General features: G+C 45.5%; 1 protein-coding gene across 14 annotated transcripts in view; it reads left to right on the top strand.

Annotated features, from left to right (window-relative positions):
* SLC39A5 (solute carrier family 39 member 5) overlaps positions 1-27,657 on the top strand; it is a 275,804-nt gene that overhangs the window by 109,539 nt on the left and 138,608 nt on the right. For 13 of the 14 annotated variants that reach the window (XM_086963831.1, XM_086963849.1, XM_086963836.1 and 10 more), the window contains exon 2: positions 8,544-9,030. In XM_086963831.1, coding sequence (XP_086819957.1) covers positions 8,558-9,030 — 473 coding nt within the window. In that variant the 5' untranslated portion in view covers positions 8,544-8,557. Of the gene's footprint in view, positions 1-8,501; positions 9,031-27,657 lie in introns of all 14 variants that reach the window. The other variant, XM_086963841.1, reaches the window with a different exon arrangement.

Genomic DNA, 27,657 nt, shown 5'->3' with positions numbered 1-27,657 from the left:
AAAGGTGAAATTCATCCTGCAAGCCACATAAAACCAGCTACCGTACCCAGCAGCTAGTTGACGCTGTAATGCATCATTATTCCGAAATTGCATGGATACTATTTTCCTACCCCATGAATCTCCCCTGAATGATATAATCCCTGTATTATCGTCCCATCCCATGGACGCCGTTTCTTGTCACATCAAAGATCAATGGATCTCTTTCTCTCCTTCCTTCTTGCTCTCTCTCTTGTCTTTCTTTTCTATTTCTCTTTATCTTGCTTTCTCTTTTTCTTAATGTCTCTCATGCGTCATCTCCTCCTCCTTGTCTATCATGCTTCTCTCTTGCACTCTCTCCCTTTTTTTTAAATTACTTCTTTATCGCTCTCTCTTCTCTCTTCTCTATATCTCCCTCTCCATTCTGCTCTCTTCCTTCTCCCTCCTGCCCCCTATTCCATCTGCTCTCTCTCCTTCCTTCTTGCTCCCTCTCTGTCATGCTTCTCTCTCCTGCACTCTCTTCTTTTTCTTTTAACTCTTTATCTTTCTCTTTTCCTCTTTCCAACCCTCTCTGTGTTCCTCTTCCTCCCTATCTATCATTCTTCTCTCTATCTCTATCTCCATCTCCTTTATGCTTTCTTTTCCCTCTGTTGTCCCTCTCCCTCCTGCTCCCTCTTCCATCTGCTCTCTCCCTCCCTCCTTCTTGCTTATGCCTTACCTCCTACCTTCCTTTTACTTCCTGCTTTCTCTCTCTCCTGTTCTTACTCCTGTGTCCTCTCTCCATCTCCCTCCTCATCTTGGCTTTTTTCTATCTTTTACTATTTCTGTTTTCTGCCTTCTCACTCCATTCTGCCCTTACTTTTCTTCCTGCCTTCCCTCTCTCTTGATCTCTCTCTCATGCGTCCTCTCTCCTCCTCCTTATCTATCATGCTTCTCTCTCTTGCACTCTCTCGCGTGCCTTTCCTCTCTATTTGCCTTCTCTCACTCTCTTCTTTCAGTCACCAACTCTCTCTCCTTCTTTTCTTGCACTCTATTTTCCTATTGCCCTTTCTTTGCCCATCTCTCCTTTTTCATCTCTCTCTTCTTCCTACCCTTCATTTCCATCTCTCCATTTCTCTCTCCTTCTTGTCTTTCTTCACAATTAACTCCGAGGGCCTGATGTACATTGCCAGACAAGGGGGGGGGGGGCTCTCTGTGTGGGGGGGGGGGCTTTCAGTGTGTGGGGGAGGGGCTCTGAGTGTGTGGGTGTGTGGGGGAGGCTCTCAGTGTGTGTGGGGGAGGCTCTCAGTGTGTGTGGGGGGCTCTCAGTGTGTGGGGGAGGCTCTCAGTGTGTGTGGGGGGCTCTCAGTGTGTGGGGGGGGCTCTCAGTGTGTGGGGGAGGCTCTCAGTGTGTGGGGGAGGCTCGCAGTGTGTGGGGGAGGCTCGCAGTGTGTGGAGGGAGCTCGCAGTGTGTGTGGGGGGCTCGCAGTGTGTGGGGGGCTAGCTCAAACTTTAACAAAGGCAAAACCATTGCATTGTAAATGCTTGTTTAAAGAAAGCGGATAGGCCGCAGAGCCTCTTGAGGTCACCTGTTAGAAAATCATTGCTAGAGGTGTGGGAAGCTGTAGCTATCAAGAAGGAATTTACGTTGTTCCCATCCCCGATGTCACCACTGACAGACAACTGGGAGTTCACGCCAGGGTTAGATGCACACTCTGAGCAGTCGCACACGATCGTGGCGACTGGACGCTGATCACAGCACCTCTCCGTCCCCTGGATTGATTCCTCCAACAAACAGTTTGCCTTGCATGTCTGCCTTCGACTGCAGCCGACACATACACCCAGTGGATCGCTGCCCCGACCTGGTGTGTCGTCCACCTGGCTCCTCAGGTTCCAGTGACCCGCCCGTACCCTCCTCTTACTGCTGTCACCACCCTCTGGCGCGACTTCAATTGGATTTACCCATCGGTCACCCAGCCTCGTCTCATCTAGGTCACAGCCACCTCTGGCTACCTGCAACAGCGCTGACGGTTTTGCTAGCTGCAGTCCACCCCGGCTCCGTTTCCTTCTCCAAGGTTTCTTCACATGACCTGACCCTCAGCACTCCATAATTGGCATCCCGGTCCTGATGATGATCCTGAATCAAAAGGATTGAAACGTTGTCGACTCTTCAGAGCAACTTGCGGTGCAAAACTCCATTATGGTTCACTTAAATTGCTCAGTCAAATCTTGATCAACCATTGTAACTCGCTCTTGATGAACCATCAATTCCTCTTGTTTATAAATTTCTCACTTTGTCACATTGCGCCTTTTTGCTGTTCTCACATTGTCACTTGTGTCGCCACCCTTATGTGTCACAAGCACATTTGCGCACCAAGTCCAATTTGGCCTGCCTCTGCATTTTGTGCCTAGAATGCTGTTACAACTGTTTCTTTTATTTTTGTCTTCTAAATATATGATGCCATGAGCACTTTTTAAAACGTACCAAAAGTCTCCCTCTTTCTTGCGTTGTAATGTATTGACTCCCTCAATGAAACCAGTTGAAATATTGTTGTTTTTTTTGTCAGGGTTAGATACACAGGCATTCGCAACATGGCAGTCTACACCTTGTAAAGCGGCAGGACATCTGTTTGACACGGAGGGGATTATTCCATTCACAAAACTAAAACAAGATTACTCACTACCTGAATCCGAGCAACTCAATTATACGCAAATTCGGTATTGGTTACTCCACCCAGACATACTGCCAAAGGTCAGTCGAAAACTGACCAGATACAGGAAGTGGCTGGTTACAAAAATTCGGCTTAAAAAAATCGGTTTCCGAACTTTGACATGTTGCGCCAAACAGTCGCTATACAACCCACCACCAGTCAGAGGCGATTGGAAAAGCAACTCGGGAGGGAACAATCAAGAAAGGATTGGGGAGAGATTTATTATAGGGCCAAACATAAAGCACTAAATAGGGCAAGCACAAAAAAGGCTTTCAAAATAGCTACATACTGGTACCTAACTACCATACGTCTCAAAGAGAACCCAAACTGTAGCCCCACGTATTGGAGGGGGTGTGGGGAGGAGGGCACCTTGCTGCACTTATTGTAGGACTGCCCACATCTGTCAACGTACTGGCCCAAAATACTAGATGAAATTGATTTACGGTTTGAAATACAGATCCCACGATTTCCGACATACATTGTGCTTGGGACCGCCTAACCCCTCATTGTTCCCATTGAAATCTCGCAAGGGGAAACAAATTGGCTTGGCCCTCAGGGCTGCACTTCAAAATATCTTGGCACATTGGGGAACGCAAGTAACACCCACATATTTAGGCTCGCTCCGTAGAATGTGGTATACTTTGGGGATAGAACGCATACATGCCTCACTGTCAAACTCTGAATCAGCGTTTAAAGAGGTATGAAAACCCCTCCTTACTCTATTGTCATCGGAATTCCATGAAAGTATGTGCCCGAGATATATCCGGCTTCTCCGGATAACAACAAGCACAGGAGACCCCCAAGATAAACAATTCCGTTCTTGTTAAGTATGTCTTGAATATAAGATGTAGCCCACAAATGCTATCTGCATCAAAGCAGAAGATACCTGTAAGAAGTAGACATAGATTGTACTAAAGAACGTTTTAAGTATGAGGGCAGATATAAGGTATGCTGATGTTGTCATAAGCTGATGTTATTTTGATGACATTAATAAGAAAACTGACTTAAACCTAAAATTATGGGGAACATGGTAGAAAGCATGAACTAGAACAGTATAAAGTAATATTTGCATTGCAGTAGTTTCTGCTTGGTGTTGAAATTGCAGAGTACCTTGTAACTGCATCAATGATTCCATACATTTTAAACCTTATAAATTGAATGAGTATTAAAGAATGTTGAGTAAACCTGATTACATTAATATATTTGTCTCTGTACAGGAGTTTAAAATGTCACAATTCACTCCTTAAGAAAAAAAAAACATTATTAAATGGTTGATGCATTGTTTTATTTTTATATCAATTGATGTTTTGAAAGGTGCATCCAAAAAAAAAGAAATGGGGTGGCATATACAGTGGGTAAATTCATGGAAAATATCATATTTGTATGTTAAAAAAAGCCTATTTATTGGAATACGAAGGACTACTCCCTCTAGAGTGCTCTGGGAACTTCTTGAATTTGCAAATGAATTGTATTACATGATGAAGTTGACACATCCGGTCCTGCGGTCACTCTTCTGGCTACTTCTAGCTAGAAGGGCAATGTTCAAAGCACTCTGCATTGTCCACAGAACCTCCCAAAGAAAAGCACCTCTATACCTACAAGTTAAATTCAAGCAGTCCAAACCAAACTAAACACTGCACTCCAGGCCTGACCACTTCTCATACCACCTTAACATAGGAAATCCATAGGAGGCACTACTTTCTCAGTACAAGCTGCCACGCTCTGGAACCCACTACCAGTCCGCATTAGAAGCACCCAGGGCCATATACACTTCCGAAGACAGTTGAAAACGTACGTGGCTATTTCCTAGATAAATGCTCCACCTGCATCCAGGCAACAGAGCCCAGAAAACGTGCACTTTCCAGGACAATGCTCCGAATACAAACCATGAATTGCAAACCACTCAACCAGCAATCGGCTTTCATTATGCAGGTATGCAAAGCTGACATATGGTTTGCTGTGGCTTTATATAGTGATATATTTCCATATCTAACTGTTATGACCCACAGTAATATTGAGCCCGTAATTTGTAGCTATCTGCAACAAACTGTAACTTGCACCAATTAAATTTACATAATATGTATCGGCTAAGAGGTTTATCCATTACCAGCACTTTACTGTAAAAAAACAAAACCATCACCAAATGAACTGGCATGGAATAGCACTGCTGGACAATGTTAGAGAACTTTAATATAGTTCATTCGCTACAGGTCCCAAATATCTATACAATCTGACTGCTTCTTTACATCTCACATGGACACTCGAATATTGGATGATAATGAAAATGCTAATACCTACAGATCTCTCCACTTCTCTCTCTCCTTCCAACCATGCCAGATGAGGACCACAACTAAACACAACATGTCAGATTGAACAGCCAGTGCAGTAGCCAGCTAAGCAGACTATATCATATGAAGTATCATAAAGGGACCTGCAGAGCAGTTCAAAGCTAACTGCACGTGTGTCTCTTACACTTCATCATCCAACACACTGCCTTGTGGTGCGTCCCATAATACGATAACAGCACCTCGGTGGTCATCACGCATGACCTGGAAACACTTCCAACACATGATCAAAACACAAACATTCTTCCAACCACACACCCGACATGGTGTAGCATGCTACTCGTGTAGGGACGTGCTTCAGCGGCCCACATATGTGTAGTAAGTGCTATATAAATGCTGCAATACAACCAACTCTGATGACATTTGTACACTGAAGGTGTCCTTAAAACAGAAAATATTTGAGGTTTTTATAACAATGAAGCATGGTTGACATTTGGTGAGATTACACAAAAATGATCTGGGATGGAAGGATACAGCTATTGAGTGACTGAGAGTGAGACCATTGTGTATTGTGGTTAGAAATGACATACCCTACTGCAAGGAGCAGTTACTCTGCTCCATTGACAAGACACTAACAAGTTCTCATGTGCCTGCTTTGACAAATTAGCTAGCACAGATTCATCATAATTGAAAGCAGACATACCGCTAGAATCAGCAAACGATTTGAGATGTCAGTTGCACACAATGCAACACAAATAATCCAGCTGTTACAAACGTCCTATCTTCCAGTTGTCATTGAAAACTTAGAAACTATTTTAGATGCCTCACATATAACAGGGCTCGTTTCACATATAAAAGCTGTTGGGAAGGGAATATTAGACACGTTTAAATACACCTAAGGATATCCTCCACAGATTCCAGTGGCGTCCACCACAGCTCCGGGGTGTTGGGGCAGGGGGAAGGGGCAAAGGGGTAGGTAAGTATAATTGAGAAAAAAAAAGAAAAATGCACTTACCTCCTCGCTGCTCTGTCCCACGTTATATCTCCTCCGCTGAACAGTAAGCTGCCAAGCCCCCCTGAGCCATTCACAAGGCTGCAATGCAGAGTTGTGATTGGCTCTCCTAAACCAATCACAACTCTGCAATGCAGCATTGCGATTTGTCTGAGCACCGTGGTTCTGTGCTCAGACAGGGACTGGGGGTCTGGACATGTTCTCCATTCAGACGGTAATGCAGCCTGCATGGAGAACATGTTAAAGTCCACCCTCATGCTGCCGCAGCAGGGAAGAGTAAAATGATGATAAAATTGCGTTATTTCCATTTAATTTTACCTTTCTTTGACTGCTGCACAGCAGCAGTGGGGCGACGCTCCTCCGCCTTAGCGGAGTAGCCGCCACTGACAAATTCTGGGATATTTAACACCTGTTTTTTCCAATGGTTTAACACCAATTCTAGCAGTGGGTGGAATCACACTTGTCGTGGTGTTCCTGACGAAGAAATGAATGAGCGCAGTAGACTGAAGAAGGTGCTTAAAGTGTGAATTAAGAAAGAACTATATGATGGATTAAGGACAACACACAAGCACCCTTGCGTCTGCTAAAAATACTGATGACTTGAAAAACACTGATGACTTGAAAAACTGTTGTGCATCTGAGCATTTCTGACCTGAGAGTTGTCGTTCCGCCAAGGTGCCCCAAGAATGATAATTGTCACTCCACTGATTCACTGAAGAACAACACCATGAAGAAATGCTGGTCTGAAACACGAAACAGTATCAAACCCTCTGAGCACCCATTTTCTGCAAAAAAGTTTAACATTGTCATGAATTATAGTTTGCGTACAAGTTGGGGGCAAATAATTGTCAAGCGCAAGAAGACAGCGGTGTCATGTGGTAGGGCTTTTGTTGGATAATGATGCATGTTACATGTAAGACAGACCTGACCGTATGTAAACGTAACTGCATTTAATATTAGAAAAAGTGTGTAATTGGCTTAAGGCGTAAAGAAGCAAACTGTTATTGATAATGCGAACAAATGTGTGCTCTATTGCCGTGTTTTCGGTTTAGAAACTCATTGTTTTCTGATGCTGTTCAAACAGGACAAACCTTTCGGTGTATATTGATTTGGGATAAAAGGAGGACTCTAATCATTATCACCTACAAATTAGAGATTCCCTGACTGGTTTGACTCCTAACACTCCTATCTATGGCGCATATGTCACTAGGGACGGAGGCCGAGCACCCGCCAGCTCTCCTTTTCTCCATAAAGGGTACATTTCCTTTTCTGGCTGAGAGATTGTACTGGGCAGGGCCCAATAATACTAGTGTCATTCCATTAAATTAATGTATCTATGGCCTCTTGGCAATCTACAGCATCAAAGACCCTCGTAATGGTATCGCCCATGGCTGGTGCCACTGAAGGCATCTGCTTGACAGTGTCTCCCTAAATGGTTGCAGAGGGCAATAATTGGCCCCAAGAAGGGCATTACTGCTGGAGGAAAGAGCTTGTTTGAATTTCAAAATAATTTTGCTCAATTCTCTAAGCTGGGAACATAATAGTACCAATAGACAGAGAATGGCTCATCCCTGCATACCTTTTTTTCTTTGCCAATTCCTTCTTAAAAAGACCTTGCAGTTTGCGTTCTCTTTTTCTTACCCTGACACTTCTCTGCAAGTTTTACATCATCTCCATGAATCTCACCTTGGTGGTTCTGGCCTCATGACATGCCACCATCTGGTGCGAATACAAGTCCTGATATGAATGACTGTGCTCTGATTCTTCATGTGGACTGTGCTGTGTGTGTCGGTGCTTGATGACACTGTAGCACCAACCTTCTGTGAGACCCCCTTCTGCTCAGCTTCCCTTTGGCCACTTGTGCCCTGTGCAGCATCAGATCCTTGCTGAACTGGCTCAAAGGCTTACTGTAGTTCAGCTGCTTCACACTGAACTCAGACCGTGACCTGGTTGTCATCCATTCATCCAAACTTACCCATACTTGAAATTACTTAAAAACATTGTACATTTGACACTACACTACCAAACATTACATCAATGTAATCCTTCTTCTCCTTGCTTTACCAAATGCCCTCATCTGCGCTTGTAACCTGCCGGGAGTGGTACGTAACCCAAAATCCTATAAAAAAGTACTTACAAATAAAAATAAGTATTTGTGGGTCGAGATCTTTGAGATATTGAAGGACCACAGAAGACAGTTCTGAAGGACTAGGAAGTCAAGTGGGCAGGATTTTACCTTCTTGAGTGGTTTGTTGACCTGCAGCTTCGCCTGATGGCAAAGTTGTTAATGAGTCGCCCAAAATTCAAATTCTGGGAGTTTGAAAAGGTGCCAGACCAAGTGATGTATTGTTCTTTTATCCCTCATAGTCTCTCGCACTAATCTGGTAAGATTTCATAATTCTAGGTGCCACCTGGCATCCGTTTCCAGTGGCGCACTAAAGTGGCAGCCCAGAGTGTCAACCCCTCACAAAAGGTGTTGCTATGAGTTGTTTTTGTTTCTTGTAGAGATCTTGTAACGTGTTGTGGTATCTTTAATAGGGAGTGACAAGTGGTCCTCAATCGCCCTTATTTCTCTTTCAGGATCTCGTCTTTCGATGGCCCCTGTAAATCATATGCCGCGGTTACTCCTTCTCTGGCTGATCCTCCTCATCTGCAGCCACCTCTGCCATGGTGACCTGAAGTCATATGCCTCGTCCAGTCACTTCAAACCCTCTGTGCTTCCTGTGACAAAAGATGCTCAGCACAAAGGCCAACAAGGAAATCTCCAGGAGGCCAGAGTAGATGGCGGGCAAGGTGTTTTCGGCGACGCAGAGGAGGAGCAGAGTTACTACCTTCAGCAGCTCTTCATGCATTATGGTCAAAACGGCACCCTGTCCTTCCATGGACTGACAAGCCTCCTCGAGAACCTGGGGCTTGGCCAGGTGCAGGTGGTGGAAATCCAGCATGAAGACCTCGGTCACGGACACGTCTCCCACTTGGACATCTTAGAGGTACAGGAGCAGAAGCATGTCCACTCCCACTCCAGCCTGGAGCATGCTGGAGAAACTGACATTAATACCACATCCAGGTAAAGTACATGCCTGCAGATACTGGCTTGCTCACATGTATTACATTTATTTTACCCTGCAATTTGAGGACCACTTACACTTCTTATCAACAATGTAAATGCCTTTCTTTTTTATTCCGTAAAATAAGCTATCGCGCACTTCTGCACGCGTTATGAAATGGTAACATGCAACAATGTCCGATTAGGTAGCATTAGAGATTATTATTTATGCTTTAAGGAATACCAAAAATTCATAGATTGTACAGCGCCACACAACCAAGATTTGACAATCATCCACTTTATACAGAAGATTCTCAGATCAAATATGTATTTTTATGCAGCAAACCTATCTACTAAAACCAGTGAAATGAGTGCTCTGTGTGAACACACAGTTCTCAAGAATTCGTGCAAAAAGTGATCAGAATAAAATCAAGGATCAGTGGAAAGAACACGAACGTGCAGATTCTATAATATTCTATAATGCTGAAGAAGTTGAAGTCCAAGAAAGAACAAAAGGATTTCTGCACAGCATATGTATGCTGTAAATAAATACAAATGATCTCAGAAATTTCTATATAAAGTGGATTATTTGGTTATATTCTCTTTGCTGATTTGTGGCGCTGTACGATGCATACATTTTTGGTATTGCATAGATCATGAATTATAATTCCTTATGATACCTAAAAAGACATTGTTGCATGTTACTTTTGTATACCCATGTCCCCTTAGGTCTACGGGTGGCTCCTGTGGTTTATACTGATGGGATTTATGGAATAAGAACTTTCCTTCCTTCTGCGCAGCATTTATTTGTGCATATGTGTTTCATTACTATATCTAATGTTCAATTGTGTTGCTTGATTCACTTTTTAACCAGGTGTAGTGGAAGAATTTTGTTCATCCTCTTCTGTCCATTGCCAGTTCTTCCTTTTTTGTCAGATTATGTAGTTTACAGTAAAAAGTGAGTTTTAGGAGTTTGCTACAGTACATTATATTGGGTGGGGTCCACTTTTGAAATGCGAAAAGGGTTTAGAAATGGGCAGGTGCTTCCTACGATTCCACATACAAAAAACACTTGGAATAGCTGTCCTAAAAAAAAACCTACAGTAAACGTTTTACTGGGAAAATTGGACTATAGCTGTCATTTCCAGTTAGTTAAATCAAGAAGAACACGTTATTTACCTTCATTATCACCTTATCTGGTAGTGACTCTAACTAGGGACAGATTCATTGCTTTAGAATATTGCCCAGATGTCAGACTGCAGCTGGAAACTGTTTGAACAGTACCTCTGCACCCTGGTAGGTGGAGTTGCTTGTGCTTGCGCAGTGTCTATAAAGGCATCACCCCAGCGTGCTGACTTCAGGTACTTTTCATTACCGTTTCAGGCCAGAATCTTCTAGCCATGAAGGTTACTGATATACCAGTGTGCAGCCACTAGAGACCTTAAATGGGTTCCCTTTTGTGGAGGAATCTGTTTGCAGAGCAGGGAGGTTGGGAGGGTCAGTAAGGAATCTGCAGGTGGACAGTCTTTACCGAATAAGGCGTTACCAGATGTAAGTAACTTGCTCATCTGGTAGAGACTTCTAGCTGCAGGTTTCTTACCTTAGAACAAAAACCTAAGTAACACCACTCCAGGGGTGGGTCTGCAAATGGATTTAGATCAGGAAGTCCTGGAGAATCCCACTGCAAAAATGCTTGCCACAGCAAGCTTTACTGCCCATGCTGTAGTGCTTGATAAATGTGTGCAGATATGCCCATGTTTCTGCCTCACAGATGTTTAGGACAGGGACGCTGCAAGTTAACGCAGTGGTCACAGTTTTGGCTCTGATGGAATGAGTCAGCAAGCCCTCAGGGGGTTGCTTCTTTGCCAGTGCATAGCAGATAGTTTTTTAGGTCTCTCCTATGCAGCGCGCATGCGCTGCATAGGAGGTGACCTTTTAAAATCGATTCACTTCTTTGCCCAAAAACGTGCACACGTTGCATGGCTTTTAATGGCAACGCGTGCATGTTTAGCGATTCCCTTGCGGGAGCGAGTGGTGTCATCTGTTAGGAATTATCGCGCTCGCTCCTGCAAGGTAAACGCTGCGCGTCCCTGCTCTCGGCCCCCCGCCCTCCCACTTATTTTCATTGCTGCTTGTTTATTATATTGGTCCTTTCTTGATTTGGTCCTTTGTTCTTAGCGCTAAGAAGCCGGTATATGCTAGTACACTATAAATAATCACATCAAAACGTATTGTAACACAATGTAGAAAAACATAACATCACCATGCAAAACAGTTTCTGCTTTCCTGGGAAGGACCTCCTCAATGTTTTATCCCTGGATATCTAGAGTAAGGCCTCTGTGTTTGCCTGCCCTCACTGTCAGCACACTGTGTTACTGCATTCTTCACGATTTCGCAGCACCATGACTTGGGACCAGCAGCCCATACTGATTAGCTCATTTATCTGCAGCCCCCCCTCCCACACACACACTCCCCTCTCGTATCTGCAAGCAATGTGTACATTTTACGGTGGGGGCAGTGCATACGCTGCCTTTGTGAACAGGACCGCCTCTTGCAGATGAGCATCTTGAATTTGTCCAATCAAAGCCTTTGTTTTACTTGGACCCGCAGCCCTTTGACGACCTTACCGTGCTTGTTTGCTTTCATGGCCCATTAAGTATGTTGGGGTGTTTGGTGGTGTCTTGTTTCCAGAAACAATGGCGGCTTCTGCCACACCTGGGGGGTTGCTTGGTGATGTTTTGTTCTCAGAAATATTGCCGGCCCCAGTAACACCTGGCGATGGGGGCTGTTTTGATCCCTCTGCCAAGTTCGTTTTTTTACCGTGGGTGATTTGCACGTAAAATTAACCACAACAGATTTGGCTGGGTCTTTCCTCAGGAGTTGTCATCTGCGAGCGGTATCTGAATGCAAAATATCACATTGCTTCAATGAAAATAAGCAAGCATTGTGGGTTGCAGGCTTAACCTCGCCCAATCCCTGTGCCCCCATGCACCAGGCTCACTAGCGAGGCGGGCCTCAGTAGCGGAGGTTTATTTAGTTACAAGGTTACTAATATGCAGTGTTGATGGCACGAAGGTTTGTTGTCAGTCTGGAAACTGTTCATTTTGTTTCATATTTTTTCTAGACAGAGCCTTTTCCTTATAGGGACCGATTCGCTTTTTAGAGAGGCACACTTGTAACAGCACAACTCAAATATTTCAGGGCTTCATCATCCAGGAGAATCTTTCTGTTTTATGGCAAACAGGCATATCCATTAGGTCTCGCCTTTGGGTCCTTATAAGTGTTTAGCCATGCAGCACTTGATGTTGTTGCACCAAGGATATTGTGCTGGATAACTAAACACTTATAAAGACCCGAAGGCGAGACCTATTGGTTATGCCAATGCTTGTTTTGTTTGTAAAGGATGCAAAGCATTAACTCTCACCTACATCCACTCGTCCGTGAGGTAAAACTTGGGAAGGGGTTCGATTAGAAAGAATTAAGGGTGGTTGCAGGTCTAACAGTCCTGGGGTGGGGAGAAGGAGTGAGAAGGGGACAACATAGTCCATGGGGAGGGGTTCTGCTTTGCGTCCTGCTGCTGCACAGAGCATGCAATGATCTGAGGTGATCTTGGACAACTCGACTCACCGTAAAAAAGAGCAACTTATCCGAGCGGCAGTGAAGTTTCTGGAGACAGATACTTGAGGAGAGTTTTTAGTAATTTAGGTCAATCGTACCAGGCGGATCGACAGTGCAGTTGGTGCCTGTGAGTCGGAGCTGCGTAGTAGTTTTTATTGTAGAGCAATATCTATTGTGCGATGGTCTGTTTCTGCATGCCTTTCCTTTCTTAGCCCTGACAAACCCAATTAATAGTTAATCATTCACCTGGAACTGTCTGGTACAATGGGAAGAAGATGGCTTTGCTGCTTTTAGATCTCTCTGCAGCATTTGAAACTGTTTACCATCCTATCCTGATGCTCCGTCTGCGTGACATAGGGATATGTGGGACCGTCTGGCCTGGCTGCATTCTTTTCTATCAAACAGATCTCATTCGGTGTGGATGCCACCATGTGCTTCTGACTCTAAGTCCATTGAGTTTTGAGTTCTCCGGGGCTCTGCCTCGAGTCAGGCATTGTTCACTATCTATATGTCTCCGCTGGCGGAATCCTTTGGAGTGCAGGTCATCTCCTATGCTTACGATATGCAGATTGTTCTCACTTGGGACGGGAACATCTCTAGTGCCCAATACAGATTTGAAGCGTGTCTTTCAGCTGTGTTGCAGCGGATGTGCCAGGGCAACCTTCAGTGCAACACTAGCAAGACAGAGATAATGGTATTTGTATCTCCGGACCTTTTGTTGGGTGGTGAGATTTGGCCCAGTTATGCTCCATCTCCTTAGACTCCTACTGTGGTTGTGTAGAACCCTGGAGTGAAGTTTGTGTCACATGTTACCCCGGGCGCTGTAGACACATATAGCGTGAGTGGGGAATGAATGCAGAGACGACATATCCCATAATGCTGAGGTGTAGTTGATCCCTCTCCACTCTTCTATCTTTCCTACTTAAACACCTCCTTGATTACTATCAGGTGCTTGTCACCTGATATCGGAGTTCCTGTTGCAGTGAAGCTACAAAGGAGATGCTTGTCTCCACCCTGGTAAAGCAGATTCTTTGCTTATGAAGCCTTTCTGGAAAGCGCATTACCGCGCTATCAGCGGAGAGTGATCTCTCACTAGAAGTGACCTTGGATTCTCGGAAGCGCTCGAAGGCGCCTTCGTTTGTTACAGTTGCGGTGAGCCTGGAGCGCATTTCCACGCTCGAAGCCGCAACCGCATATTGTGAGCATAAGCGATATTTAGTTACAGCGCGGTTGTATGCTGAATTGTAAATCATTTCAGTTGCGCTCAGGACGCGACGCACAAAAATGTACTTCGAGGCCATAAAGAAACATCGGAGGCCACATTGTGTGCAGGTATCTACTACGTGATAAGCGCATGGCAGCGCGGGATTGAAATATTTGTGTTTTCCTTCGATCAATCTGGGCATCATTATTCAAGTGCCTGCAGTTGGGGAGAATACAAATCTGGAGTGTATTACCGAGTGCATAGGAGCCGATTGAAAGGCTCGGATTTAAGTGTTGGAGCAAATACCGTTTGGTGTTCTTGGTTGGCTCTAAAGAACACAGAAGTCTACCTGGGATAGCAGTAAGACCCAGACATCTTTAGCAAAGGCCTGCCTGATTACAGATAAGTTCACTATTATCTGGTTATTGAGTAATAACAATCTGTGTCACCGCTAGTACTTTATCACTGGAGGAAGTGGTAAAAACATTGTTTGTTTTCTGTACTTTATTTTTCCATTTTTGAATCCTTTTTGTGTGACATGATTGCGGCAGCAAAAGATGTAAGTGTAACTTCGCACATTCACATTGATAGAACCCAGAAACTGTGTAGGAATTGATGTGTGTTATATTGGGTCTCATATGCAGGAAGTACGGGCTACCATAAGAGTGAGGTCCATATACTCCAAGCCTAGGCTTCATTGATTTACCAAGCTGCTGCATCTTTATTGTTTTGTTTGTCCCTTTTTTCCCCCTACCCCTGTTATGGTATAATCGGTTGAGTTTTCTGAATACTAGCAGGTGCTTTCATATAAGGGTAGGAGAAATACAGCCTCCGTCATCGCTCCCGCTGTACCCAGCTGATCAGGTTAGTGGTAACTTTTGTTCAAGTCATGACAGTTTGATAGTAATTTGTCCTTCAAACCGCAAGAGTAGAGCACAGTTGGGACTTGTTTTGGCCTACTGCATTTCCCTAAGAAGTTTCTGTTCCTTCTTTCTGCTGTTTGTTAGAAGAAGGTATTCCATGCCCTCATAACATCTCAGCTAGACTATGCCAATGCACTCTATTGGGGCCTCCCGCTGTACCTGCTCAAGATACTCCAGTTGGTGCAGAATGCTGCTACTAGGCTCCTGCTGAATATCCAGAGGTATGTTTCTGTTCAGGCCCATCTCAAGGAGCTACATAGGCTGCCCTTTCGGGCAAAAATAAAGTTTAGGAATTACATCCTGAATATGTATCTCAGCGACTTTTTCCATTATTTTCCCTCCAGAACCCTAACCAGGAAGAAGAAATGGGAAGTATCTTCCTTTTCTGGGCTGCTCGCTGGAATGCTCTTCCTCTGCACCTGCAGGTTATTGAGGATGTGGGCTCTTTTAAAAGTACCCTGAAAACCTGGCTTTTCAATGAAGCTTTAGTTTGAAGTATTTGTTTACTTCACCCTTGAGGCGGAAGCCGGGGGTTCTCTGCGCTCTCTGCGCGCTCTTGTGTCTTTCCAGAATTGCACTTCGTTATTGATCTAAAAATAACGATTTTTAACAAATGTAAATATTTTAACCTGTAGTTATTAAATTTGGCCCCCACCTTGGCGCGAGATTCGCGTCGCCCAAGGCTCCTTCCTGACCTGCCTACTGGACATAGCGCCGCCGCTATTAGGCGCTGGTCACTTACTCTACTCACTTCAGGCGCCATCTTGGCCTGGGGAAGGCTGGCGGTCTAGCTGATCGCTAGTCCCGCCCTCCCAGGATACAAAAGGGTGTCTGTCATTACCCTCGAGGTATTTGTTTACTTCACCCTTGAGGCGGAAGCCGGGGCTTCTCTGCGCTCTCTGCGCGCTCTTGTGTCTTTCCAGAATTGCGCTTCGTTATTGATCTAAAAATAACGATTTTTAACAAATGTAAATATTTTAACCTGTAGTTATTAAATTTGGCCCCCACCTTGGCGCAAGATTCGCGTCGCCCAAGGCTCCTTCCTGACCTGCCTACTGGACATAGCGCCGCCGCTATTAGGCGCTGGTCACTTACTCTACTCACTTCAGGCGCCATCTTGGCCTGGGGAAGGCTGGCGGTCTAGCTGATCGCTAGTCCCACCCTCCTCCCACCCTAAACGATGGATAAAAACAACAGACCTGCCCGTCCGCGCAGCGGGCGCGCCGGCGGCGCGCCAAAGGCGAGCCCGTCTGCGCCCGTCCGCACATGGCCCGGGCCGAGGGCCAGTCCCCCTGGTCTTCCGAGTCTGCCTGGCCTAGACTCATCTAGACCATATACGTCCAACATGCTCAGGCTTTTACGACCCCTCAACATCAGTCATGTCTTGCACTGGATCCGCTATTACTTGCTGTGGATTCTCCCCAAATCTGTCCCTGTTGTCAATCACAGATTCCCTCTTAGCTCAACTCCTCCCCTCCTACCAAGTCCAAGTCCTACTCACCCAAATCCTTCTCACTTGCCCTCATAAATGTCCGTTCGTTTGGGAAACACCGACAGGACATAGCTGACCTGATGGAGGACAACAACTTAGATATGCTATTTATGACAGAAACCTGGATGGACAGTTCGTCTGAGCCAGATATAGTAATTGCAGTCCCTAAAGGATTCTCCATCCACAGACTGGATAGACCACGCAGGAAAGGTGGTGGGATCGCCTTTATTGTACGTGACTCTTTCACTGTCAGAACCAACACGATCCCTCTACCATCCTGTGAAGCCCTGCAATTCTCTGTCAAGTTGACCCCCTCCGATAATTTTAAAGGGATCCTTTTGTATCGTCCACCGGGATCAAGAACTGGATTTATCTCCGACCTTAGGTCCATTTTGGAATCATCTGCTCTCGACAGTTCCTTCACTGTCCTCTGTGATTTTAATTTTAATTTTGATAAAATGGAGGACAAAGACACTGCCGTGTTCCTAGGGGATATGACCACTTTTGGTCTACCTCTATTGGTCAAATCACCCACGCATGATGGGGGCCATACACTGGACGGTATCTTCACTAATTCACAAAATCTACATGTCTCTCAAATTCTCCCTGTCACTTGGTCAGACCATCATGTTATCATGGCGTCACTAACCACTCATCATACAGCTGCTCCCTTACTCCCCTTCAACACCCATCAGGCATTCCAGGCGTGGAACGACATTGATAGCTCCAGCCTGGAAACTTCTTTAATCACTTCCATCCCTTCTCTATCAACCGACCCTAATATCACCACCACTCAATTCTATGAGTGGGTGGGTTCGGCGGCATCTTCGCTGGTTCCGGTTAAACAACGATCGCGTAATAGATCCACTTCATCGGCCCCTTGGTATTCTGCAGCCTTAAGAAAACAAAAACAACAGTGCAGGAATAGGGAGAGGCACTGGCGGAAAGACTACTCAGAGGAGGCTAAAATAAAATATAAAGAAACGGTTGCCAAATATAAAATTATGATTGATGAGGCCAAGAAAATATTCTTTAGTCACAGAATTGAGATAGCCAAAAATTCCAATAAAACCCTGTATGAGACCACTAGGCAGTTAGCCGGCTACTCCCCCAATCTGACTCCACCCCCCTCACAACTCCTTTGTGATGCATTAGCCAGTTTCTTCTTCAGTAAAATTAACGATATTTATTCTGCCTTTGCCAAAAGTCCCTCTAACATGTTGACCGATATATATACTGGACCTATTCTCTCTCAATTCGCAGAAATTTCCAGTTCTCAGGTCATGGATATAATATCCACCATCAGATCAGGTTCGGCACTTGACCCCTGTCCATTCAAAGTTCTACTACCGGTCATTGAAGTGGTTCTTCCTGCTATTTCTTCCATATGCAATGCTATGTTTAGCACAGGTATTTACCCTGATAGCTTAAAAAAAACCCTTATTAAACCACTCCTAAAGAAACCACACCTTGATATGGACGAAACTAAGAGCTACCGGCCTATTGCCAGCCTACCAGTTTTGGCTAAAATAGCAAAAAAAGCTCTGAATAAACAGCTCTCTGCCTTTTTAGAGCAACATCATTTACTTGATGAAACCCAGTTTGGCTTCCGCCAATTCCATGGGATGGAGACGGCTCTGATTAAAGCAGCGGATGACATCAGATTAATCCGTGACGCTGGGGGCACAGCAGTCTTGATACTGCTTGATTTATCAGCAGCCTTCAACACGGTCGATCACGCTACTCTGATCGACCGTGTCGAAAACATGGGTGTTCAAAGGAATGCCAGCAAACTTCTGGCCTCCTTTCTGGCCAACAGAACCCAGGTAGTCACAATGGGACCCTTCCACTCGTCCACCTTGTCTCTGCCAGGTGGAGTACCTCAAGGCTCATCCCTAAGTCCGACACTTTTTAACATCTACGTGTCGGACTTCGCCAATGTCATTCGGGCTTATGGGATGAGCCTTACATCCTATGCAGATGACACACAGCTGGTCCTAGCCATCAAGAACAATGGCCATAAAATAGCGGACGATCTTAAATCAGGCATGGTAGCAATTGGGAGTTGGATGGCCTCCAATTGTTTAAAGTTAAAATCCGATAAGACAGAAGTAGTCATCTTTGGACCGCTAACTCCGGAGTGGTCGTCCAATTGGTGGCCATCTTCACTAGGCCCCCCTCCCGAGCCTGTTAGCAAGGTGAGGAATCTGGGTTTCATTTTTGATGACCGCCTCACCTTTCACCCACATGCCAACCAGATCACTTCCTCAGCCTTTTACAAACTGAAACTCATTAAAAAAAATTCTCCCTTTTCTTCCAGACAAAGCTGGTAAAACCCTGGTCACTTCCTTAGTGCTGTCCACTCTGGACTATTGCAATGTTTTATTCCTCAATGCACAAGAAGGAGTCTTGAACAAACTGCAAATAATACAGAACTCAGCTGCCAGGCTTTTGGGAAAAATTCCCAAACATCAATCTGCCTCGAATACCATCAGAGAGTTACACTGGCTATCCATTAGAAACAGAATAAAGTTTAAGACTCTATGCATTGTGTATAAGGCTCTGCATAATCTAGGACCAGCCTATCTCATCCACAATCTGATTCCCTATCGCCCGTCTAGAACACTACGTTCCTCTTGTCTAATTGATCTTGTGGTTCCCCGCACTAAAACTGTTTCATGGGGTGACAGAAGATTCCTGGTGTCGGCTCCAAAGTTGTGGAATACTCTGCCCCACTTGATCAAAGCCAGCCCTTCTCTCTGGTCTTTTCGTAAGCAACTTAAGACCTGGCTTTTCAATCAATAGATCCCGCTCCTTCCTCTCAGGGTAAATAATTCAGATACTTAGCGCCGAGACACACACGGGCCTTTGTTTGCGCTTTAGAAATATCAAAAATAAATAAATAAATAAGTTTGTGTCCCCTCACATATACATTGTGGATCCGTGGTCTACATCCCTGCAACGCATAGACACTCCTTGAAGTATCTGTGCACTTTATAACTCCACTTTGAGTGACTGTTTGATATGGTATCAGCAATGTAGAACTGAGACCTCTGATCTCCACCTCCCCAGAAGGCTGCCTCAGTCTAGAAGTGATGCATCTGTCACTACAGTCCGCTCTGGGTACAGAAGGGAGAAGACTCTGTTGCTGACCCAATCATGGTTCATCAGCCACTATGGAAAATCTTTCGTAGTTCCCTCCGATATCTCGACCAGGTTGGAGAGATTCACCTGATGCTGTGCCCACTGGAACTTCAAGGTCTCCTGCAGATGCCAGCGAGCATGTTACCAGCAGGATACAGGAGGCCATGAGGCTCAGAACCCTAAGTCATTCTTTCTGAAATCCAGGATAGAGGCTGAAACATCACTGCCCTAGCCTGAATACACTGGAATAGTCGTTCCAAAGGATAGGCCCAAAACTGAATTATATCCAGAACAACTCGCATAAAAGGGAGTGCCTAAGAGGGAATCAGGTGGGACTTTGGCACGTTTATACCGTCTGCCGTAATCTGGAGGTGGTAGACTCCTGCCTGGGGTGAGCCCACCTTCAATAGCCAATCGTTGAGACTGGAACTTTGACCTGCGCAGGTGAGCTGAAACCACTGCTATCACCTTGCTCAACCTCAAATGGGTGCTGGTAAGTCTGAAAGGGAGTACAGCGGACTGATCGTGCTCATTGCTTGTGTGAACCTCCATTAAAACCTATGGCAGGCAGGACAGGAATATGGAAGTAGGCATCCTGCATGTTCAGCGCGACCATCCAGACTCCAGGGTCGAGGAAAGACAGAACCTGAACTAATGTGAGCATCTTTAATTTCTCCTTATTCAGGGTAAATTAGGAGGACGTAGGTCGAAAAAAGGGTAGAGGCCGCCGTCCTTCTTGAGCATCAGAAAGTAGCGGAAATAGCGACCACAACCTATTTCTGATGCAGGCACCCACTTGATGGCTCCTCTGGCCAAAACAGCCTGAATTTCCTGGTGGAGAAGTGGTCCTCCGTCAGCCGGTCTGCGGATGGTGGAATGGGAGGTGGGGTTTCCAAGAAAGGGATAGAGTAACCCCCGGTGAACACTTTGTAGTATCCACTTGTCTGATGTTATGAACTACCAATGGGGCAGGTGATATCGGATCCTCCCTTCCACTGGGTGCTCATGATAGTACGAGGGAAAACTAAAGTGATTTTGAGGGTGCGGCTGCTGGGGTTAATGGACTGGGTGGACTTCTGGCTTTCTGTTCAAGAGGCTTGTGGGAACCATGGTCCCAGAGGACTGGGGAGTCTGATGGCCTTTTTGGCTGGGCTGGAATGGGCGTTATTGGTAGCCCCTACCATTGCCACAGAAGAGACGAAAGGCAGAATGGGGTTGGCATGGGGCCATGGAGAGGCCCAAGGACCTGGCACTGACACAGTGGTCCTTAAAGCACGTCAGCCCTGAGTCTGCCTAGTCTCAACAGAGATGGGTGCCATTGAAGGACATGTCCATAAAGGATACCTAGACATTGCCTGAAAATCCAGTAGATCTCAGCCAGGCATGGGATCTAAGTGCCTCCTATGACAAAATGGCTCTGCCTGGCGCAACACTTGTTTCTTGTCTTCAGTGAATGGTGAGCTTTGCTGCATCTCTGCCATCTTCAACAGCCTGGGGCAGTATGGCTCATGCCTCCTCAGAGACCATGAGCAGCACTTGTGCAACCGAATTCCAAACCGCGTGGGTGTGCCCAAAAAGCATGCAGTGTTCACCGACCGACCACATTACAAGGTATGTGGAATAGAACATCTCTTGCCAAAGGTGTCCAGCCTCTTGGATTTCCTGTCTGGTGGTGTGGTAGGGAATGCACCAGGTTTGACCTTGGAGGAGGAGGCCTTGACAGTGAGACTCTCCAGGGTGGGATGCTGTGTGAGGAAAGCTTGGTCCCCAAAGCTGGCCAATGGCGTTGGGCAATTCTGTGCTCAGGCGACCCTGTGGCAGACTTGGCCCAGGTCCTGAGCAGCACATTTGTTAAAGGGGAGAAAGGTTCCGGGTTGAGGCACCTCTCTGACGACATTAGTCTTGACTGCCATCAAGGGCCACATTGGGTTCAAGACTTCAGCTTCCCTCCTCAATACTATAGCAAAGAAAACCCTTTCCTTGGTAGCCGCACCAGGAGGATAGACCTGTCCAATGTCTTGGTAGTTGTCCAGACCACTGGCATCCACCAGTTCCTCGTACTCTTTATTTTTGGATTCATTAAGGGGGGTTGGTGTAACTAAAAGGATTCTCAGATCTTCCCAAATCATACTCCTTTCCAGGCTTGTCAGAAAAAGGAGGAACTGGCAACAGCTCAGAAGGTTGAGTTTTAAACAAAGTGTAAGTTGGACGACGCAGATGCAGCTCCGTATTGTTTTGGATAGGATGAAGCGGTTGGCACATTGGTGGCGCTGGGAATGACATTGCAGGAACGGGCTCCAGAGATGGTCATGGTCTTCTGATCTGAGTCCTTACGGATACAAGCGGCCTGACCAGCACTGAGGGTGGATATGCTGGCGGAATCCAGTGGGGCCACCTACAAAAGTTAGGTGCATTGCCTCATAAAATTCTCAGATTTAGGCGGGAGTTGCTCCGATTCTAGGGAACTGAGGCTAGGAGCAGACCCAGAGGCAGGCTCAATGTGATAGCAGGGCATCGAATGAAGTAGTTCCCGCTCCTCATCCAAAGATTTGGTTAAACATGATGACATCGAAGAGGTTTTTTTTAAAAAGTATATATATGTTCGAGGCATATGGGCTGCAGATGGTACATTATGAATAGATCGCCATCTGGTGTTGGGCTCGGATGATTGCACTTTGTTTTTCTCTTGGAGAGTCTTTTGTCTCTTGGTGACTCCTCCCTTGGTTGGTAGTGCGCATGGGCATCGGCTCCATCCTTAGATTGTTTTTTTCCGCCATCGGGTTCGGATGAAGATCGAGACGCTCCAGACAAACTTCGCAAGAAAGTGATTTTCGGCGCGTATTCCATTTCCAATTCGACGGTATTGTTATTCGAACGCGTTCATTTCCATTCCGACGCGTTACAAATTCAAAAGAGAAGAGAAAAACTTGGAGCTACGTCGAAGAACAGGAGGCCTTTCTCGACGCAGTCAAGCCCGGAGTCCATGGAAAGGACTCCATTCAAAAAATGTCCAACGTGTGGTGCTAAGTTCCCACACAAGGACCTACACGAGGTGTGCAACCTCTGTCTATCGCCTGAACACGAATCCAGGGACTGCGAAGCCTGCGCAGCATTCTCCTCCAAGCTAACGATTAGAAATCGTCGAGCTCGAAGACACGAGGTTTCCAGAATGCAGGCGGAAGCGATCCCGGAGCTGTTCGGAGACGAACAAATCGAGGAAGAAGAGGACCAGTCGGGGTCGGAAGGGGACCAGTCGGAGGTTGAAGAACTCATCAAGCAACAAACCGTGAGTGACGACGTCCCCTTACCGAAAAACCGACCCCGTGCGGTAACGACCCCGCCCTCGGGCCCGGTCAAACCGCTGAAAAAAGTTTCCGACGCCCCGCCTTCAGGCCCGGCAACGAAACCGAAACTGAAACCGAAACACTCGGACTCCCACCATGTCGGATCCGAGAAAAGGGCGACATCGACTTCGGCACCGAGGCTACATACAAAGGACAGCTCGGGATCGAAACATTCCATGTCGAAACATAAATATGACTTATCGCCCAAGAGTCACTCGATACCAAGAAAGTCGGAATCGAGCAAACATTCGGTTTCGAAAACAACAAGATCTGACGATCAAAAACAAAAGCACCTCTCGGAACCAGGACCCTCGGTACCGATTCAGGAGCAGCAGACAGATCCCAAACAAAAGATCTTGTTTATTGATCCACAAACTGGGAAAGTGGTCACGAAGAAGAGAAAGAGTGAACAGTCAGAAGATAAACCTCTTCCTTCAAAAAAGAGAACAATGGGGACGAATATAACTCCTCCTGCTTCTCCTCGTCATAGAGTAACACCCTCTTCTCCTATTCCTCACAATAGGCCAAATATTCCTACACCTTCCACACCAAGACCAGCTACACCTCAGTCAGATGTAGACAGTGATCTGGGGGAGGGAGAACCTCAAGGGGATGACGAAACTATCCCAGATGAGGAGGATCCATGGGAAAATTATGATGTAGGGTCAGATGAGGACAACGACCCAGAGCTATATCCCTCAAAGCCTTCACCACCTGATGATAACACAGGTTTTGTGCAGCTCATTAATAGGGCAGCAAAATACCATAAGGTAGATATACATACAGAAACTCAAATAGAGGATTTCTTGTTAGAGACTCTACCTAATGCACAGAGAACATCAGGTACTCTTCCTATGTTGAAGGGTCTTCTTACTCACACAGATGAGCTATTCGAAAACCCAGTGAGAGCCAGGGTGTTAAACCCAAGAATTGATAAAAAATACAAAGCGGCCCCAAAGGACCCAATATTTATTAGAGGGCATGTACCGCTAGACTCGCTGGTGGTCTCAAACGCTCGTAAGAGAGCAAACTCATTATCTACAGGAGAGGCTCCTCCACCAGATAAAGAGTCAAAATTAATAGATGCATCAGGTAAAAGAGTAGCATCACTGGCAGCGAATAGCTGGCGTATAGCCAATACACAAGCACTACTCGCACGTTACGACAGGGCACATTACGATGAGTTAGAAAAACTTCTTACACATCTCCCAAAAGAACATCAGAAGAAGGCAGACCAATTAATACAGGAAGGTAAAATAATAAAAAAATACTTCCATTAAGTGTGCATTAGACGCAGCAGACACTGCAGCAAGGTCTATTAACACTAGTGTCATGCTAAGAAGGCACGCATGGCTTAGAATCTCAGGATTCAAACAAGAGGTACAAACAGCCCTACTGAACAAACCATTTGATCAGAAGACATTGTTTGGTTCAAGCACAGACGAGACATTAGAGAAAATGAAGAAAGATACGGAAACGGCTAAGTCAATGGGAGCATTGCAACAGCCAACACACAGAGGTTCCTTTCGTAGATCCACCTATAGAGGGGGCTCAAAGAACACAGGAACGAATCAGCAATCCACATCTTTCACACCAACATCACCCAGAGGTAATTCAAGAGGCAGTTACAGAGGTAACAACAATAAGGGAAGAGGCCGCGGAAATAATAACTGCAACGCCTCAACACCAAAACAGTGACTTCATAGAACTCCCCCCAGACCACATAACACCGGTCGGGGGACGTCTATCACAGTTCCTACCTGTCTGGGAAAACATCACGTCAGACAAGTGGGTGAGACAAATTATCCAACATGGTTATTGCCTAGAACTCACAGATACCCCACCAAACATCCCTCCCAAACAGCGTCCAATGAGTCAAGATCATCTGACATTGTTAAGAGAAGAAGTGGTAGCACTTCTACAAAAGCATGCAATAGAGAAGGTCCCAAAAGATCAACAAGGCACAGGAGTATACTCTCTATACTTCCTGATCCCCAAAAAGGACGGGTCCCTACGACCAATATTAGACCTCAGACCTCTCAATGCTTACATAAATTCGGAGCACTTCCACATGGTCACGCTCCAACAAGTACTCCCTTTACTGAAGAAAGGGGACTTTCTTTCTACACTGGATCTAAAAGACGCTTACTTTCATATCCCAATTCACAAAGCCCACAGAAAATACCTAAGGTTTGTGTTAGAAGGACAACACTATCAGTTCAAAGTCCTTCCATTCGGTGTCACAACAGCACCGAGAGTTTTCACAAAATGCCTAGCTGTGGTGGCAGCACACCTAAGAAGACAACAAATACATGTCTTCCCATACTTGGACGATTGGCTAATAAAGGCCAAGTCAAAGGAAGAATGTCTTCACAACACACAGAAGACAATTCAATTGCTGCACCACCTAGGGTTCACGGTGAACTACAAAAAATCACACCTGCAACCAAACCAGATTCAGCAATACCTGGGGGCTACAGTAGACACAGAAAAGGCAATAGCATACCCCAACCCAATCAGAGTACAGACAATGGTCGGGTTAATACAAAGATTTCAACCACAACACTCACTACCAGCACAAGTGTTTATGCAACTATTAGGCATGATGTCCTCCTGCATACTGCTAATACCACATGCCAGACTACAAATGCGCCCACTACAAGAGTGTCTAGCGACACAGTGGAATCAGGCTCAAGGGCAGATTACAGATCTGGTGTTGGTAGACTACCGGACGTATCGCTCTCTGAAGTGGTGGAACACAGAAAACATTTCCAAGGGACGGTCGTTCCTAGAGCCGATTCCACAAATGATAATAACAGCGGACGCATCGCTCTCCGGATGGGGAGCGCATATGGACAGATACACAGTACAGGGGAAGTGGAGTGTGCAGCAAAAGAAACTGCACATCAACTACCTAGAGCTATTAGCAATATTTCTAGCACTAAAAGCTTTCCAAATGCAAATAACAGGCAAAGCAGTCCTGATCAGAACAGACAACATGACTGCAATTTATTATATTCAAAAACAGGGGGGGACACACTCTCTCCAACTGTCCAGACTAGCACAGGACATATGGAGATGGGCCATTCCTCAAAAGATCTACCTGTTAGCGGAACACCTACCAGGAGTTCAAAACCAAATAGCAGACATCCTAAGCAGACAGTCAGAACAAGTACACGAATGGGAGCTGCACGACCAAATACTACAGCCATTCTTCCAAAAATGGGGGCAACCAGAGATAGATCTGTTTGCCAATCATCAGAACGCAAAATGCAAAGAATTCGCATCCAGGTACCCACACCAAAGGTCCCAGGGCAATGCACTGTGGATAAATTGGTCCAACAGATTTGCTTACGCGTTCCCTCCTCTACCACTAATTCCATTACTGGTTCGGAAACTGCAGCAACATTCAATGACAATGATACTAGTGGCACCCACGTGGGCAAGACAGCCGTGGTTCACCACGCTGCTACAACTCTCACAAGTACCACATCAAAAGCTAAGGTTATTACCCATGCATCTTACACAGAACCATGGAGAAATAATGCACCCAAATCCCAAACAACTGAACCTAGCGATCTGGCTCCTGAGGTCATAGAGTTTGGGTATTTAGATTTACCACCAGAATGCATGGAAATCATCAAACAAGCAAGACGTCCTACCACCAGAGCATGCTATGCAGCAAAATGGAAGAGGTTTGCTATACACTGTAACAGTAAGCACATCAACCCTCTGGACGCATCTACTAAACAAATCATTTGCTATTTGTTACACTTACAGCAATCTAACCTAGCATATACCTCTATCAGAGTGCATCTAGCAGCCATAGCGGCATACCTACAAAACAGACAACATCTGTCACTGTTCAAAGTACCAGCAATTAAGGCTTTCATGGAAGGACTCAAAAGAGTCATTCCACCAAGAAGACCACCTTCCCCAGTCTGGAATCTCAACATAGTGCTTACCAGACTAATGGGGCCACCATTTGAACCTATGCATAGGTGTGAAATACAATTCCTCACATGGAAGGTAGCCTTCCTCATAGCTATCACGTCACTTAGAAGAGTAAGTGAACTGCAGGCTTTTACGATTCAAGAACCATTTATGCAGCTACACCAAAATAAAGTGGTTCTTAGAACAAACCCAAAATTCTTACCGAAGGTTATTTCAGCATTCCACATCAATCAGTCAGTGGAATTACCGGTTTTCTTTCCAAAACCACAAACAGTAGCTGAAAGAGCCCTACATACACTGGATGTTAGAAGGGCCATACTGTACTACATAGAAAGAACACAAACTTTCAGAAAGACAAAACAGCTATTTGTTGCGTTTTCTCCCACACATAAAGGCAATCCCATCTCCAAAGCGGGCATTGCCAGATGGATTGTAAAATGTATTCAAATATACTACTTAAAAGCAAAGAGAACATTAACTGTTCCTCCTAGAGCTCACTCTACACGTAAACTAGGAGCATCTATGGCATTTCTGGGGAACATCCCACTAGATGACATATGCAAAGCGGCTACCTGGGTTACACCGCACACCTTCACAAAACACTATTGTGTAGATGTGCACACAACACAACAAGCTAGAGTGGGACAAGCAGTATTAAAAACATTGTTTCAGACAGTTGCAACAGACACGGGCGACCACCGCTAGGGAGAGAACTGCTATATAGTCTATTCATAATGTACCATCTGCAGCCCATATGCCTCGAACGGAATATGCTACTTACCAGTATGCATCTGTTCTTGGCATAGAGGGCTGCAGAGTGGTACATGCCCTCCCAGCCTCCCCGGAAACCTGTGTCTGTTCCAACATTATCTTATTTAGATACACTTACATGGGCACTCTTATCTGTATTCTACTATACTACTCCATCTAACCCTACTATGGCAAAACAATCTAAGGATGGAGCCGATG

Source organism: Lissotriton vulgaris, chromosome 1_1, assembly GCF_964263255.1.
Source record: "Lissotriton vulgaris chromosome 1_1, aLisVul1.2, whole genome shotgun sequence".
In the NCBI taxonomy this organism is placed as follows: Eukaryota; Metazoa; Chordata; class Amphibia; order Caudata; family Salamandridae; genus Lissotriton; species Lissotriton vulgaris.
The sequence above is the reverse complement of the archived record's forward strand: the minus strand, read 5'-3'. Positions and strand labels throughout refer to the sequence as shown.